The sequence below is a fragment of the Micropterus dolomieu genome, linkage group LG04 (genome assembly GCF_021292245.1).
Source record: "Micropterus dolomieu isolate WLL.071019.BEF.003 ecotype Adirondacks linkage group LG04, ASM2129224v1, whole genome shotgun sequence".
Classification (NCBI taxonomy): Eukaryota; Metazoa; Chordata; class Actinopteri; order Centrarchiformes; family Centrarchidae; genus Micropterus; species Micropterus dolomieu.
In genome coordinates, this window is record NC_060153.1 from 2,700,398 (window position 1) to 2,718,236 (window position 17,839).

The 17,839-nt window shown below is 38.3% G+C and overlaps 2 protein-coding genes across 2 annotated transcripts in view; both read left to right on the forward strand.

The window, feature by feature from the left end:
* Window positions 1–2,107: 2,107 nt before the first annotated feature.
* On the forward strand, window positions 2,108–14,847 carry txndc11 (thioredoxin domain containing 11). The gene is made up of 13 exons (XM_046048028.1): window positions 2,108–2,463; window positions 3,920–4,016; window positions 4,215–4,334; window positions 4,819–4,916; window positions 6,238–6,367; window positions 6,583–6,676; window positions 6,850–6,962; window positions 7,111–7,314; window positions 8,449–9,163; window positions 11,188–11,375; window positions 12,091–12,203; window positions 12,371–12,451; window positions 12,873–14,847. The coding sequence occupies exons 1-13, from the start codon at window positions 2,339–2,341 to the stop codon at window positions 13,396–13,398; spliced, it is 2,604 nt and encodes an 867-aa protein (XP_045903984.1). The 5' UTR covers window positions 2,108–2,338; the 3' UTR covers window positions 13,399–14,847.
* A 1,425-nt stretch (window positions 14,848–16,272) lies between these two features.
* LOC123969192 (lipopolysaccharide-induced tumor necrosis factor-alpha factor homolog) overlaps window positions 16,273–17,839 on the forward strand; it is a 3,472-nt gene continuing 1,905 nt past the window's right edge. Inside the window, exons 1-3 of the mRNA XM_046046338.1 lie at window positions 16,273–16,336; window positions 16,648–16,677; window positions 16,838–16,970. Coding sequence (XP_045902294.1) covers window positions 16,653–16,677; window positions 16,838–16,970 — 158 coding nt within the window. The 5' untranslated portion in view covers window positions 16,273–16,336; window positions 16,648–16,652. The remainder of the gene's footprint in view (window positions 16,337–16,647; window positions 16,678–16,837; window positions 16,971–17,839) is intronic.

Genomic DNA, 17,839 nt, shown 5'->3' on the forward strand with positions numbered 1-17,839 from the left:
TATGTGTATATATATATATATATATGTGTATATATATATATGTGTATGTATATATATATATATATATATGTGTATATATATATATATATATGTGTATATATATGTGTATATATATGTGTATATATATATGTATATATATATATATATATATGTGTATATATATATATATATATATATGTATATATATATGTATATATATATATGTATATATATAATGTATATATATATGTATATATATATGTATATATATATGTATGTGTGATCCACAAGCAGTTAAATTAGCAAATGCTGCTTGAAAGTATCAGTTTGAATGAAGCAGTATTATTAGAGTATTTTCTATGGGTCTTCAGACTGGTTCGGGCTTTGACTGTGAAGTTGGTGCTACAGAGCTGTTTGAATATTCACTCTACGAGGTTTGGTAACATGTTTGTGAAATGTGTCAAATGTTGAGGTTTGTAGTTCTGCATCCTGGTGGAGACATCAGGATTTACAGTTGATTCAAGGAAAAACAAAAACATTTCACAATACATGTGGCACTTGTATTTTTTTAAGATGCCGAGACAGATCTTAAATTTTTATTATTCTTATGGAGAAACTGTTCATCACCAATTTTATTTGCTGGTACTGCTTACAAATATTATGTTGCACTTTTTTTGTATCGTTTAAAAACTTGTTTGCAGTATCCATTTCCATGTTATGTGCGGGTAGAGATAATCAAAGACTTTTTATTTTTTACATAGTTCTTTTGCACTTAAAAGTTCTACACTGTGATTTTTGTTCTTCAATGTTCTGTAATGACAAAGGGAAAAAATAAAGATTTTTAAATAATGCTATCATGTTGTGTGGATTTGTTTTGGTAGTTCCTAGACCGTTTAAATGTGAAATTGAATAATTTACATAAAATTAAGAAATTAAAATTTCTAAAGCTACTATATGTAGCCTATTATTATTATGAACATTACAATACTGAGCCCATATCCAAAATATCACTCCTCTATTTTCCCTCTTACAAATATATATTTACTACTATATTTAACTTACAACATCTCCGCCTGTTCTGCTAGACCATTAAAATGTTCCTGGATCAGCTCACCAGTAGGTTAATGAATCTATAAATAGTATTAATTAGGTCCTATGGGTTAATGGGTTCCTCAGGTTAAGTACTGTCTATATTGCAAGTGTCAATAATGTCTAATATAGTGCCTAGTGTGTATTTCTAGATGATGTCGAAACTATATGTTACTGGTATCTTTTATAAACTGCATATTGTGAATTTTGTGTCTTGGTATTTCACAGTATAGATTTGTAGTTCCTATACAGATGACAATAAAACCTGATTACTACTTGATGTAAAATTTGATGAAGTTTTTGATTAAAGTATTTTGTTGCCATAATTTAATTTTGATTCTTATTGTCCTCTTGTTTTATGTTTTATTGAGCTTTTGTGTGTTTATTTTTTTATTTGACGTTCTTGTGTGCATTGGTCTCCAATTCTGATGGAAGATGCCATATTATACACAATAACTATAACAGACTAAATAGAATAAAATAAAAACTGTGACTAGTGACTGTAGCCTAGTGATTCAATGTAACTACAATAATAGTACCTAGTAATTTACTGCATATTTGTGCTTAAGAAGATATTGCTGTAGGATACTATATGTTAACAATTGTTAACTATTATGTATAACTTAACACTATGCGTATTAAGTTATAAAGAAGGTTGTCTTGAGGGTCTGCAGTCCATAAGGAAAAATACATATGTGTTTTCATGTTTAGTATGTTTATTAGCATGTAGGTAACGTAAAGTAGTTAAATCGTAAACCTGTTTGTTGAGACGTGTTAAAAATATTCAAAAGACCGCCATCTGGTGTTCAGCAGCAGTCATAGCAGCAATTGCTGTCGCTGTAACAACGTAGGGGCTGTCTCAAAACAGCACATAAGACTGTATACGCAAAAATAACTATAAACACAGTCATTATGGACAAATTAAAATATATTGCGTACTTAAACCGGTTTCCTTCGTTTTAACATCAGCCTGTGTAACTATCAATTCCACTTTTACATTATTAAACATTATTAAATGTACCGTTTTAAACCGCCGACAGTACTTTACAGTCTCTCCCTTACGTCATTGTTGCGGAAGTGAAAAGTCTACGTGGGGAAGAAAGGTTGGTCTGACCGTGTTTGAATATCCTACACACCAACAGCACCGATGTCCAATCCAGGTTAGCTCTGTCCCCTGTCGAACCAGTTTTCCGCCCCCCGGTAGGCAAATGGATGCGTTGAGCAGCAGCCAGGGCGTATAAATGGGACGGAGAGCCGACGACAGCCTGTAATGCTGCGCCGGGTGCGGCAGTCTCTCCGGCAGGTGCTGTTTCTGATGGCCCGGAGACCGGGTCTTCTGTGCGGGGCTATCGTGCTCGGCGTCCTGCTCATACTGGCCGTGAAGTTCACATGCAGGTAACAGCCAGCAGCGAAAACCAGAGCGGCTCCTGTGTACATCATATTATATATTGCTAGTGTAAGCTTGTTTTTGTGATCAGGCTAACATTAAACCTGAACATGACGGCTGAACAAACTGATAACTTTTCTGAGCGATAAGTGTTGTCGTAGCATTAGTAAGTCGTAAATTAGTTATACTTGCTAACATTAATGTAGTTTCTTGAAACCAATCGGTCTTCATTACGCTGTGCAGCTGATCTGAAACATGCGTGTACTGTAGAGGACAAGAGGATTAACCATTTCTTCAAACCGTTTGAACAGACTGTGACTAAGTTAATCCAGGAGTGTTACTGTTTATTATTCCTTCAGTGTCAGGATTTTATTAATCTGTATTTGTAAATTACCCCGAATACAGTGTAACAGCACACACTCATCTTCCAGTGACCCCAGCGGTGGAAACTGAAACTTTAAGGAAATTGCAGACAAATGATCTCAGAGACCTCTTGCTTCCTGTACAGTAGTGGTGGAAAAAGTATTGAACTCGTTTAATTAAGTAAAACTAGCAATATTATTTCTTCATTACAAGTAAAAGCACTCTATTCACAATATCACTTAAGTAGAGACTGTAAGTACAAAAGTATTACCAGCAACATCTATAGAGCTAAACCAAGAAGTCAATTAATTGAGGAGTCAATCTACAGAAAATTAACTTTCAATTACGGTGATCAAGCCATCAATCAATTGACTTTATTAATCAAGCAATAATGCCAAACATTCTCTAGTTTCAGCTTCTCAAACCAGAGGATTTGCTGTTTTTCTTGTCACGCATGATAGCACAACAAATGAATATCATTGGGTTTTGGACGGTTTGTTGGACAAAACAAGAATTTTGAAGACCTTTGGGAAATTATTATGGACACTTTTTGCTTAACATTTTATAGACCAAATGATAAACCGAAATAATTATTGGCAGAGTAGTCAGTAATGAAAATATTAATTTGTTTGCTGCTGTAAACCATTTGGGTCGTCATTATATTACGCAGATGATCTCAAAGCGCTTCTCATTTATTCTATAAAATATCAGAAAATTGTAAAAAAAGGTTCCCATCACAAATCACTCGAAGCCCAAGGTGATATCTCCAAATGTTTTGTTTTGTCTGACTAACTGTCCAAACCTAAATGGATTCAATTTACAGCAGAAAGCAAACATACAAAGCAAAGCAGACACATTTATGTCATTTGCTAACTAAATTATTTAAACTAATACTAGGTTATCAAAATTGTTGAATGATCAGTGATCCCAGCTGCAGAGATTACACATGGGAAGACTGAAACTTTAAGCAAATTGCAGACAAATGATCTCAGACACTCTCTGCCTCTTGACTGTCACAGTTTTGCTCCACAAAAGCAAGGTGCAGGAAACTTAATTTTGGTGTTAGTATGATTTCTGATTCACAATCATTTCTTTTTGCAGCCGGGCTAAGAATGTGGTGGCAGCAGCCCGTCCTCCAGTGCGGTTCTTCTCTGCTGAGGCCCCTGTAGTGGACCTCTATCTGGGTCAGCTGGACCAGGTGAGATTCAAAGACACCTGATGCTAAACATGTTATCACAAACTGGGTGTTACTGGAATTTCCCTCATTAGACATTATTAAATCTATAAGTGTTAGTCCGTGGTAGTAATAAATTCAAGATCAAACTTTAAACATAAACAGAATTACCATCCAGGATAGTTGTAAAGTCTATAACATGTCAACACCTTTTCTCTCCAGGTGGAGCGTCTCAGGAGTGTGGCAGAAGTATCTCTCATCTTTTTCTATGCACCGTGGTGTGCTCACTCAATGACTGCCCGTCATGAAGTGCAGCAGGTGGCTAAAAAGCTGGCCAAACAGGTACAGAACACCTGAGGGCACAACAATCACTCTGAAAGGATTATTTATTTTAGCAACCTTAACTGACACCTTATCTAATAACTACTGACAAGGTAACAAAAAAACTAGGGCTTGCTATTCAACTTACAAAGACACTTTAAACATATAGAAATAAATATAGTAATATATAATATATACTATAGTAGTATAGTAAATATAGCTTCTTGGACTCCATAAAATAGGGGCTTGTTATTAAGTGCTAAGAAAAAGTAGCATTTGTAAGGTAACTTTAGACAAATAATTTAAAATTATACAGCAGCAAAGAATATCTCTGACTGTTGGGTTGTAATTCATCAGGTGCATCTTTTGGGGGCTTATTTGAAATGTAAATGAGACAGAATAATGGCTAATCTCATACATGACTTACTGATACACCATGCCCTGTCTGTGGTCTGGAAATAGTTTTGTTTATTTCTTTCTCTCACTCTAACACACACGCACACAGGTGCAGTTTGTGGCTGTTAACTGCTGGTGGAGTCAGGGGAAATGCAGGAGGCAAAACCGCTTCTATCAGTATCCGATCATCCATCTGTTTTACAGAAGGTAAGGCGGAGAACACTCATACTTTTTAAAGTTATTTGTATTTATCTGAAATGGTAGATGGTGACGCATGAAAAACTGTGAACCGATCAGCACGACTGTGACTTTTACAATTCGGGCTACTGAACATCTTTGCACTTTATGACTAGTCTTTAGCTGCATATTGTTGTAATGTAAGTCATTCACTTCCCTAGAAAATATTAGGGCTCCTTGGTGGTCTTTGAGTTTAAGGGTGCTGACCATGAATCACAGCGTCCCTGGTTCCAGCTAGTTAGTTTGTTATTCCCCATTACTCGCCTCATTCTGTCGGACTTTCTAATGAAGGCTTAAAATGCCCAAAAATATTGTAAAAAATACAGCCATCGTTTTTTGTTAACTACAAATCTGTCAATCTATTGTTGGCAAAATAAAAATAAGATCTTAGTCTTAAACTCCTTTTCTGTTTTTGGGTTAAATTATATTTTGCAGGACAGGCTTAGAACAGCCCTCCAGTCAGCTTGTATTGTATTTTCTTACTGGCTTTGACCACTTTAATCTTTTTTTTCTTGTGTGCATTTTCCTTTACAGCTTTGCTGTCATTAGTGTGATGTATGCAGGATCTTAGAGAGAACAGTCATTGGGCTGGTCTACTGTAGCTTACTTTATTAATGGACTGTAATGTTTTTAGGAGTTTTATTTGTTGTTTTCCAAATGCATTTTCCAAAAGTGAGGGACTAGAAATTCAAAATTGTTAACACTTACATGGGCAGACATAATTAGGAACATCTAATGTCTCCAATGGAAGCAGCTACAGTAACACCGTGAAGCAGAGGAGTGTTTGCACAAACCGTTATTTTCAATATTGATTCATCTTGCGTTTTTTGTAGTTTAACACAAAACTACAAAAAAAGAGTCATCCTTGCATCAAAACGCCCCACAATTTCCCAGAGCCCAATATGACATCTTCAAAAAACTGGTTGTGTCTGACCAACAGTCCAAAACCCAAAAATATAAAATTTACAATGATGTAAAAGATAGAAAAGCAGCAAATACTCACATTTAAGAAGCTGGAAACAGGGGTGGTCAAATCCTGATGCTTCTCAGCCTTAACAATGGCAACACTCGTTAAAGTTATTAGTGCAGTGCCTATTCAAAACGTGCGTGTTCAGAACAGGCCAATTGCTTGGGCTGGAATATTGCTGCTTGCAGCTTTCTCGAGAAACGCGTCGCACACGACACTGCACAGATATCGAAGAAGAAACAGACGGACACTGTTGATGATGAGCATCGGAACTGATACAGTTGAGATGTTAATTTTGTTTGCCTTTGTATTTCTGTGCTGCAGGTTTGGGCCTATAGAGTACAAGGGTCCATTTGTGGCTCAATATGTGGAAAATTTTATCCTCAGAGTCATCACACCGCTCACTTACCTCCCATCAAGAGCAACACTACAAGAGTTCCTCTCCTATCACGAGGTATCATTTGCCTTTGGGTCATTTGATGGAAAGTTGGCAGACGACTCACAAAGTTTACTCCTTAATGTGTGTGTTAAGACAGTTATGCAAGTTGCCAATATTAGCTCAAGGAGTGACATGAGAGTTTTTGAAATTTATTACATAGGTATCTTCTTTGAATAAGGCTTTATTTCCACATGATATATTTTAATTATCTGTCTCTTGTGTATTTCAAGCCTCGAGTGGTGGGTTTTTTCCAGTTTAACTCTTCTCCTCAGCCGCCGGGTTACATTACATATCTGTCATCTGCCTTGCACGCACTGAAAAGGGGTAAGTTGTGATCACACAGCACTGAAGCCAGTGGTTAATGTCTATTTAGAATGTGCAGACTTGTGTATGTGTTTGCTTGCTGATCGCATTATCACATGTATTGTAAGTGAGGATAGAAAGGACAGAAACTTTTTCAATCTTCAGCCCTGAGTCTGTTTGGTTTTCTGGTGCAGATTTCCGTGGTGTTGTGCGTTTCGGGGTTGTGACCAACAAACAGGTGGCAGGGGCCATCTCACTTAAAGAAGATGAAACAGTATACCTGTACAGAAGATTAAACTCCTCTTTGGTAAGCAAAGACATCATGCGTCCATGATAAGCGGTACATAAAACACTGGATAAGAAAATGTAATGAAATACTGAATACATTTTACTATAATTTTGGACGTATACTGAAGGATTTCCCCGGCATCGTGCTGTGTGTTTTCTTCTGTCAGATTTTCCCTCGAAGGGAACGCAACTTTACATCCGAGGCCATCTGTAGCTGGGTGTTTGAACACCAAGAGACCGTCCTCCATTGGCTTCAGCCACCGGGAACAAAGTCCCGCCTCCTGGAACATGAGCTGACTAAAGGTCCTGCCCTGCTGCTGTTCCTGCCGCACAATCCACTCGGGTCCAAGCCCAATCCTATACTACAGCAGGTGAGTAGGGATGGGAAAAATAACAGAGGGTGAACAAAAAATTCTCTGTCACTGACTTCCAGTAATTGAGCTTGGTGCTGTATTTGATACAATGGACCAAAGCGTCTTTGTCTGGAGATGGGTAGGCTGCTTCATGCGTCACCCTCTACTTTCTGTCTCACTTGTGGTGAGCCACAGCAATCAGTGTAAGGTCCACAGCTGTCTTCTGTTTACATGCTTCTTGAGACATTAGTCAGTATTTTTTATAGTAGTTTTTATGCACCATATATCTGGAACAAACTCTCAGAAAACTTTAGATCTGCTCCAAATTGGGGCTTTCAGAATCAAGAAGAGGTTTTTGGCCAATTAGTATTTCACACATGAGGAATTTGGATTAGGTGTCTCTAAAACTTAAATTTCATATCTTGCATTGCACTCTAGCTGCACTTTAATATTTATTCCACTGTTTGATTTGTTGAATGTAGTTTAGCTTGATTTTATCTTGCATTTTATTTTTTTAAAAACATTTTTTTAAATCCTATCGATGTGTGTGTCTTTATATTGTCTTTTTACATTGCCTTGTTTATTTGATATCCTTCCTAAATGGGTTTCTGTCCTAGCACTTTGAATTGTCATGTTGTTGAAAGGTGCTATACAAATAAACTTGCCTTACCTGGCAAGTGCTGCATGTCCAACGGTTATCCTTCAGCTAAATGACAGTAAATCAGGGATCATATTAGGTCCGCTCAACCACATTCAGCTCATCTGTATTAACCTTGGCTGTCAATGAATGTTAAACGTATAGCTAAAAATATGAGAGCTCTATTCAACTGTAACCTGAGTTTTGATGAACAAGTCAAAAAAGTTGTACAGTCCTGTTTTCTCCACTGCTGACCTGGAGGAAGGTATCCATGCCTTTATTTTATACTACTATAACTCAATTTAGTTATATGTAAGCCAAAGTCCTTTCTCGATTGTAGTTTGTTCATCATGCGGCAGCAAAGATCTTAACAAATTTAAGGAAGCGTGTCCACCTCCCCCTTATCTCAGTGGCTGTCAGTTAATTATAGAATTAATTTAAAAAACATAAATTTTTGTTGATTACATTATTATTATCATTATCATTATTATTACTTTGTTTCTTTTGTCTTTCAGGTTGCGGACATTGCTGTGCGTTATCATTCCTGTGACAACAATAACCACTCCAGCCTGGACAAAAGTTTCACTTCCCACTCGCTGTGCTGCCAAACAGTTCCTCTGCCAGAGTCGAGTACAAATGTGTGTGAGGTGTGCCTAAGCTTGTCACGATCGAGCCTGACCAGCTCGTCTATACGTTGCTTGTTCCCCTCCATCACTCAGGGAGGAGACGTGTTGCGGTCTAATCTCAGACACTGTTGCCTACACCAACTACCTGCCCCCGTGTCCATAAACACTGCAACCACAGTGGGCTGTACCAACTTCCTGAGCAGCTACAGCCCATTCAGTCAATACAGTGCCTGCTGCAAAAAAGTAGAACTCAACAATGATTCACAAGCCAAAGAGGAGCCAGACATGCAAAGAGTTCCCTTTCCGCGTCCTCCTTCGTCTATCCCTCCATCCTCTGTCCCTCAGGAGGGAGGAGACGGCATCACAGGGCTCCGGTGTCAGACCAACAGGACGCTCAGGTTTTATGTGCTGGATGTTGCTCTGAACTGGCCTCTGGCGATGAGGCTTGGAGCAACAGGCAACAGAAGTGCTTCTCTTTACCAGGAGGCTGGTGCGCGAGGGGATTGGAGCAGTGACGGGTCGTTTGCAGCTATTGTGAACCTGAAAGACGAGGTTCATTATGTTCTTCACCGCAGCCCAGCAACCACACTGACTGAGTCTCTGGGTAAGACTAGGACAGCGTTCTTACTCCAAATGTAGATGTAGATGTGAAGTTGAATGCAGCTATAGTTTAGAAACACATTTCTGAGTTTTGTGTTTCCTCCTGTTGATGGATTTAGGTATAGTTTGGTAGACATGCGTAGAGCCTACTCACAAATATGTGATGTTTATTCTGGAAATTGAATGTCCATTTTGTGTGTAGTCACCACGTATGTTTAGATTCACTTCTGTGTATAAAGGTTGGTGCAAATTCAAAACATCACTAATGAAAGATGTCTTAGGCAAATAACAGTTTTGCATGTTATGCATATGTGCAGAGTAGCTAATCTGGTTTGGTTTCATCATCTTTTTCATACTCTACAGAGGTTTTCACTTAGGGCTGCAACCAACAATTATTTCCAAAGTTGATTTAATCTGTCGATTTTTTTTCTCAGTTAATTTATTAGTTGTATGCTCAATAAAATGTAAGAAAATCGTGAAACATGTTAATCACTTTTTCCCAAAGCCCAAGGTGGCATGTCTTGTTTTGTTCATAACCCAAAGATATTTAGTTTACTGTAATAAAGGAGTAAAGAAACCAGAAAATATTTACATTTAAAAAGCTGGAAACATTTCTTTTTGTCTTACAAAAAGACTCAAATGGATTAACCGATCATCAAAATAGTTGGCGATTAATTAAAAAGTTGATAACTAATCAATTAATCATTACGGCTCTATTTTTCCCCATAATGAAATTTGCAATGAATTGGAAACAGAGTGTTGTATCTTTTTAAAGTTCTATGGGATGAGTTTTTTTCATAGTGAAAATTTTAACTTTAAATTAACAATGTTGTTTTTGGCATTTTAAAGAGGTCATATTATGCTCATTCACACGTTCAAAATCCTATTTAGGGGTTGTACCAGAACAGGTTTACTTACTGCACATTGCTGCAGCTCCTCTTTTCACCCTGTGTTGAACGCTTTGTTTTAGCTATGGAGTGATACATCTTGTCTCTAAATGATCTTTGTTGGGAGTTGCACGTGCACAGTTCCTAGTTAGGGACTACTAGCCAATCAGAAGCAGAGTAGGGCGGGTCAGTGAGAAGCTGGTAAACACGGCTTCGGTTCAGCTGTATATGTTCCCCTTACCAGCTTAGCAACATGGCCTGGAGCAAGAGTTTCTGAGTGGTGACTTATTAATCTGTAACAAATGTATTTTTCATCCATAAAGTTTTAACTGAGCTCTGTCTCTACATCACAGTAACAACTTTATGTCCATTGACTGCCTGGAGGGTAGTTAGTGTTTGGACGGGAGAGGAGAGGCAGCAGGCTGACGTCGTGTCACTGTGTGCTGCTGCTCAAAGTGTTTTTCCACTGGTGTTTTTGAGGGCGTGTCAGACTGGCCGCTAGGCAAGCATTAGGACGCGCATTTTGCTGTGACATCACAGAGAAGAAAAGCGAAACGGCTGGACTACAAACGAGCTGTTTTCAGGTAGTTCATAGCAGAGTTTTCTGTGGGAGATGGGAACTCCTTTTGGGCTGAACTTTGGGCTTTTTCACTTTGCAAACCAATTCCATGCACAAAAAAAGGTACATAACTCAATAAAGGAGAAGGAAAAAGCCAAAAGCATAATATGACCTCTTTAACCTTTCTACATGTGTGTCTGGTCCACCGTGATATTCAAACACCAGGCAGCATTTACTTGTTTATTGCTTAATGTCATCAAAAGATGAGACTGCAATTGTGAGTCCTGATATTCTGTGCAGGGTGCTACTGTTTTCTACGGTGTTACAAAGGGACTTAAACTTACACTGCCTCCACTGTGTTTTATGAGGCTGTTATTTTATACATTTAGTGTGTGATGTCTTTTATCTCATTAAAATATAATGAGACGAGAAGACCCCATTTATGGCACCACAACAATATTTTAAGTGTCAATATATTGTCTTCACAGAATATCTGTTGGTTAAAAAAGTGATATTTGAATATGATCCTAATAGCAATTGTCTCGTTTCATTGTGTGTCTCTCTGCATGATTTTTATTAAAGAGGCCTTCATCAGGAACTTCAGCGCTCCATACAGCCTCTTGCAGAGACACTTGGTGGGAGAAGAAGAAAGGAAAGGAGGGCAGGCGGAATCCAGTATTCCAGACAATCACCAGCACACACATCCACGCCCCCTCATCACAGAACTGACCACTTCCTCCTTCCTGCCATCTGTCATGGATCTCCAAAAGGTGAGAAAAGACTTTCACCCTCACCATATCCACTCTGTATCCATTCGTGTAAAGGATTCAGCCCTCTTACATGTACTGGACAATGGAAGAAACATAATATTAAATCAAAGCAATTCAAATGATAAAATTATACAAATAATGCACAATGTCTACTGAAGTTAAATTTGGTGATGAAGAGCACCTTCCTTTGGAGGTTTTCTGGGTTTGTCCGACTGGTGGGAGACCCCGGGGTAGACCTAAAACACGCTGGCAAGATTATGTAATTCATCTAGTTTGGGAACACCTCAGGAGGAGCTGGAAAATATTGCTGAGGAGAGGCACGTCTGGACTACCTTGCTTAGCCTGTTGTTGCCACTATGACCTAGCCACAGATGATGGATGGACGTGTTATCTGTTTCATAGCTCACGCTCATTGTTTGATTTGCATTTACAGCGCATACTATAACACAATAGCGCTGCGAGTCAAAGGTGTGTCAGTTTTGATGGTGACTGATAGATGAGACTTGTGAAAGCTTCCCACAGTTAAACCTTTTTTCCTTATACCCTCCACCTTCACAGCTATGAGTGTAACTCTATGAAGAGGGGCAGTACATAGCTGAGCAAGGTCCTCAATTTGCTCACAGTTTGGTGTGAAGATGAATTGTAAAAGGTTCATGGACTTGAGCTATGGATAAAAAATATAAATTTGTGTGTGTGTGTGTGTTTTCTCCTGTAGGATGTGCTGCTGTTCTATTACACTCAGTGGTGTGGATTTTGCTCTGTTCTCAACCACATCATCATCCAGCTGGCCAGATTATTACAGGGAAACAGCACCATCACTGTGGCCAGGTACGGTATGTGTGTGTTTTATGTTTGAGTGTTGATGCAGGTATTGTGGGTAGTACTGTGTGTCTGTCTGTAAAAAATACACTTTCATTAACAATTCAACCTTAGTTCTGTGGCCCAACCTTTTTAAGAACAAATTTAAATAATATAACCACATTTTGTCTGTGTAGGGTGAATGTTGCACGTAATGACCTTCCATGGGAATTTATGGTGGATCATATTCCCTCTATTCTTCTCTTTCCCAAATACAGGTAAGGGAGATTCACACAAACACACACATATTTGCATTATATATATACCTGGACATTTGGCTTGCAATTACCAGAGTACACTTTAGAGCTGAAACGATGATCAAAAAGTAAATCAACAGAAAAATAATGAGCTCCTAACTATTATTTTGATAATTTTTCAAGAAAACATTACCTATCAGACTTGAGGATTTGCTAATTTTTGTTGTCTTATGTGAATGCAAACTTAATATCTTAATGTTTTGGACTGTTGCTCAGACAACAAACATCACCTTCCATTCTGTATAATGAATTAATTTATTAACTTTATTATCCCCAAGGGGAAATTGATTTGCTACGAAGGAGAAATATTCCACCACTATATAATAGTGAATTTCAGCAGGATTTTTCACTATCATTTTCCCTGTTTCTGCTTCTCTTCAAGAAAACATTCTAGTGTGAAGTTTCCTGACGACCTGCCCGTCACGCTACCCAACCTCCTTCAATTCATCCTGCAGCACTCTGGCTCTGTACAACATGCAGACAAACCAGTGGCTTCTAGTGAAGCAAAGGGTCCAGGACCCAGTGCCATCTTCCGTACAGAGTTTCTGGCACTCCAGCATGAAGTTCAAGCGCTGCATCACGCCCGCGAACGTCTCTCCCAACAGCTGGCGCAGCTGTGGCGCGACAACCGACGACTAAAATTTGACACCCTCAGCTTAGAGGCGCAGAATGCAGAGCTGCAGCGAGAAAGGCAAAGCTTAGAGGAACAGCACCGGGAGAAAAGCAGGCAGCTTGGGGAAGCGGTGAGGCGGCTGCAGGAGCTGGCAGACACCTCTGAAAACCTGCTGAACGAGAACACACTGCTCAGGGTCCTACTGAGGGCGGTGAAGGACAGGACAATGGCTAAAGAGCAGGCGGAGGTGGAGAGCAAAGATGCAGAACAGAAAAGAAGCCACATGGCATCCTGACCACAAGTCTGCAGAGAATCCTGAGAACAACACTGAGAAGAGGAAGAGGGCCGGGAAATGAAGGGAGGACTGAAATGGATTAGAAAAATAGCTTTGATTAGACCTGAGTTGTGGTGAAACAGGAGGGATTTTTGAAGTAGATGAAGCTGAAAGTAAGAGGTTGCGTTAAACCCGTAGGGCAACGACCTGATACTTTGTCTCATAAAAGAAAATGAGGATGAAATGGCAGTTAAGATCTGTCAAAATGAAAAAGTAAAACTGCTGCTAGGTCAGGACAGAAGTAAGGAAACAAAAAGTTGGGTAAGTAGCGAGGGAAACAGTTGTGTCAGTCAGGGACTGTGCAGCGATGAAAGTGGGACTATCCACTCTTAGGAACACACTAGTATGGGAATTAAGTGCCAACTGCCCAATTCATACTACTCAGTTCTGATGCTGTGCTTGCAAAAATGTAATGCGTTTAATGTACTACACAGACCCTGCAGCAAAATTCTCTACCGTCTCTGAATTACACGAACAAATAAAAACAATGAGGTTAAAATTACCCATCGCTCACTACAACATCTCACATGATAAATTAAGTATAATGTCCACAGCACTGATTCCATCAGTACAAAAACAGAGTTTTGTTATACTCACCACTCTGCTTCTCTCAATTCATCTTTTTTAACAGAAATAACGTTTTCCTTCTGAAATGAATTCCACTCGTTCCCTCTTTGCCCTACTCCTGACCAATGTGAAGATATCATCAACAAAACTTGACAAAAGTGTTCAGTTACATTCATGGTAGCTTAAAATCCTTTAAGGGGGGAAACATAAAGTGGAGCATAGCATGACTTGACAATGACTGTTGCTGTACTGAGAGAATTAGTTCTGTGGAAATCAACATTAAACTGAATTTATCAGGACAAGAGGTTAACATGGAAGACGTTTAGAGTTTGCATTTACTGTGAAACGGAACATTAATAAGGCCTGTTTCTCTGCCACAGGTAAATATAAATGGCACTATTAAAGAATGTATGTTATGCACTCACCTGCTGCCCTACAAGCTGAGAGATGATGGTGATGTTTTCCCAACAGTCCTTTGCTTTTAAATTGATGTACAGTAGTGGGTAAGTGCATAATTACAGGTTAGTGATGTAGAATTTGGCTGCAGGGAGAGAGGGCTACTAATGAAGCTGAGACTTATTTAATACTGAAGATGTGGCACCATCTTGCAGATCTACAGATCTGTAAGTGAGCCTAAGAGCACTTGAAATAATTAGCAAGAATTCTCTTTTGTATGGAAGGGGATACATCATCTTTTGTTAAACTGATCTATTTTTACAGGAATCCTTGAGTCACTAAAATATTATTTCTATGTAACTATTCAGGTATTAAGACTGCAAAGCTGCAGTTGTTTACATGTGAAATATTGCACCTGTTTTTACTGATTAAAAATCTTTCATCTTATTGTCTTCCTGTGTTTTTATTATAGTTGCTGTCTGGGATTGTGGATAAGGGTCAGCGCAGGTGTTAAGTCATAGTAAGAATACAAATCCATGTAGTCGATACAGATTTGAGGTCTGATCACATCACTTTTCATTGTCAAATTCCTGCTGTTTTTTTTTCTTTTTGACAATGGTCAAAACATGCTCCCACACAATGTCATATTGTCTCCCTAAAAATATTAACCGTTTTTCTTCACTTCCAGCTTTTGTTTTTCTACAAAACACGGTACTATCTGAATTTTACAAAGTCAAATTTATTGAAAATGGCACATTCAATAGCCTTGAAGTTATTTTACATTACAACTGCAGACATTTCAGCAGTTATGTCATTCAACAAATGAATTGCTCCTCCTGCCCTTATTTTTAAGGCTTCAGTCATTTATTTTTTTGACCACAAATTTGTTGATGTGACTTGCATTACCCATCCAGCAGATGAGAACCAACATTTGATGAACTGAATTTGATGGCCATAAAACAAAAGGCTAAAGCTGTTAACATGTCAATGATTATGTTCTCTGTAGGAACCAGTGGGCTTGGTGCTTTTTTCATTGGGTTTGATTACAATAGGAAAAATAAAGACAAATGCTGATTTACTGAGAGATTTACTGAGACTGATAACAGATTGCTATGGTGTCCCATGAACCGCACTGCTAGATCGACGAGTTAAATGCCAGATCTAATTTGGAGCAGCAGGAGCATGTGCTGTTAATTTCAATCTGAATGGAAAGCTATTTGTCTTCAGTTTCATGCACAGCAAGTCTCTCAGCCACAAAGATGTTTTATATGTATTCCAAAATACCAGACATGTTTAATTAATCATTTCTACAGTTCTTTTAAACACTAATAACTGCATCCACAGTTTGCCCTTAATCCTTAGTGCTTCAAATATATTTAAAAATGGGGATTTTTTTTCTGAGGGATTCTAATGGGAATAATACTTTCCCATTCAAGGAGGTAGTTTGCACAGTCTTCTCACAAAAAAAACAATATTAAGAGGAAGTGATTGGGTGCTAAAATAAATCACATTTATTTCAAACATATCTAGGTATTTTTAGAAGCATTTTCAAGTTTTAAGTTTATTGGTTATGTGTAGCTACATGCGTGTATTTCTCCAAGAGGCCATGGTGCACAAAGAGGTGGTCAAGAAGAGACAAAATAAAAAAATGTGGACTGATATAACTAAAGAAAACCATGGTCAAGGTTAGATTGCATTTTAGGGGACAAGTCAGCTAAAAGATATTCAGATCTGGGACATGGGAGAGCTAAATTGTGTAAAATGTTATAATATTTTCCTTTTCTTTGAGATGCAAATGGATTGGGTCGGTGACGTTTTCACAGATAATTCCAGCAATCTTATGACTTCTGGGGAAGTAAACAGGGTTGGCAGGGAAGGTGTAGCCTGCACTTGAAGAGCTGATCTCTCTTTCGTCAAACATTCTTCTACACGTACTGTGAGTACTGTGCCTCATTTGAAACGGTAACGGTTAATTTGATGATTCTGTTTATGATAGTTTTTATTTGATTTTAGTTGGTATCTGGTAAATAGTTGTTTTTGATGAGATAAATTTGTATTGTGTTAAGATAGAGGCAGTCAATAATGAACAGTTGACTAAGAAGATGCATTTGTTGCATTAGTGATCACCAGAATTTATTTACAACTCCTTAAACACATTTAAATCTTGTTTTTGTCTGTATATCATGGATTTGTATGCACATCTTGTTGCCTGTATTTACCTATATCTTTGATATAAATTATTTACAGGAACAATGGCAATTGCACAAGTGCCTGTTGGTGAGTCTATCCTGTATGTTTGTGATATGCAGGAGCGCATTTACAACAGCTTTCTGACCAGTTGGTTGTTCCTCTTAATAACATATCAATAATTTCCTGTAACTTGACAGAAATTGTCATTCTATTCTCTTTTGGTCTTCTCAATCCTCATTTTGTCTAGTGACAGTTGGCCCGTTGGGGGACAGTCCAGTTCAGGTTGCCTGTCCTAAATGCCATCAGACAGTACTCTCCAAGGTGGACTACTCTTCTGGTTTGCTCACCTACCTTTTCTGTGGAGGACTCTTCTTTTGTGGGTAAGAAGGAGTGAAACTTAACTTGCCTCATTATAATATATCATTGTTGTGGAGATGGAAAGTCTACAGCCGTGCTAGCAGCCCAGTGAGGATGCAAAAGCACATCATTTTTGGGTAGTAAAATTTGCTGTTCCTAGCACCTTACCATGGCCATGTCCTGAGGTGGTGCTAGAGGTTAGGGATCCGTTACTGTAAAAGATTCTTTGATATTTACAATATATTACATTTTCTTTCTGAGAGTTAAGATCAAATTAATACCACTCTTGTGTCTGTGCATTAAGTACGAAGATATAACCGAGAAAAGCAATAGAAAGAAACAGTAATCTCAACATTTAAAAAGTAAACCATACACAAAGTAATGTAAGAGGGCAGTGAAAAAAAAAATCCAATCTCAAAGTCCATTACCTCAGTCTGAAGGATTTATTAATTAACTACAATAAAATGGTTAAGGATGCGAGAACACACTATTTTTCTGAACTCATTACTACACATAAACACAATCCCAGGTTTCTGTTTAAGACTGTGGATCAGCTGGTAAACCCAACCCCTCCTTGTGCCTCAGCTGGAAGTAATGATGACTGTGAATTGTTTTTATCTTATTTTACCAATAAGGTGGTGTCAATCAGAGCCTCTATTACCCCCGCGGCCTCTTACTCAGAGGTTCCTCACCAGCAACAACAGAGTTTTAACCAGTTTTATCCCATCGACTTGTCTGAGCTTTTAAAAACAATATCACAAATGAGAGTGTCCTCCAGCCCACTTGATATAATACCTACAAAATTTTTACTAAAAGTAATAGATTCTGTTGGGCCCCATTTGATCTCTGTTTTCAACAGCTCCCTATCTACTGGTTGTGTCCCTGATTATTT

Excerpts from the sequence above, each read along its gene's own strand:
- txndc11 (XM_046048028.1), top strand. The coding sequence starts at position 2,339 with ATGCTGCGCCGGGTGCGGCAGTCTCTCCGGCAGGTGCTGTTTCTGATG. Across the intron at positions 4,017-4,214 it reads ATCTGGGTCAGCTGGACCAG|GTGGAGCGTCTCAGGAGTGT; the intron begins GTGAGATTCAAA and ends TTTTCTCTCCAG. Across the intron at positions 7,315-8,448 it reads CCAATCCTATACTACAGCAG|GTTGCGGACATTGCTGTGCG; the intron begins GTGAGTAGGGAT and ends TTTGTCTTTCAG.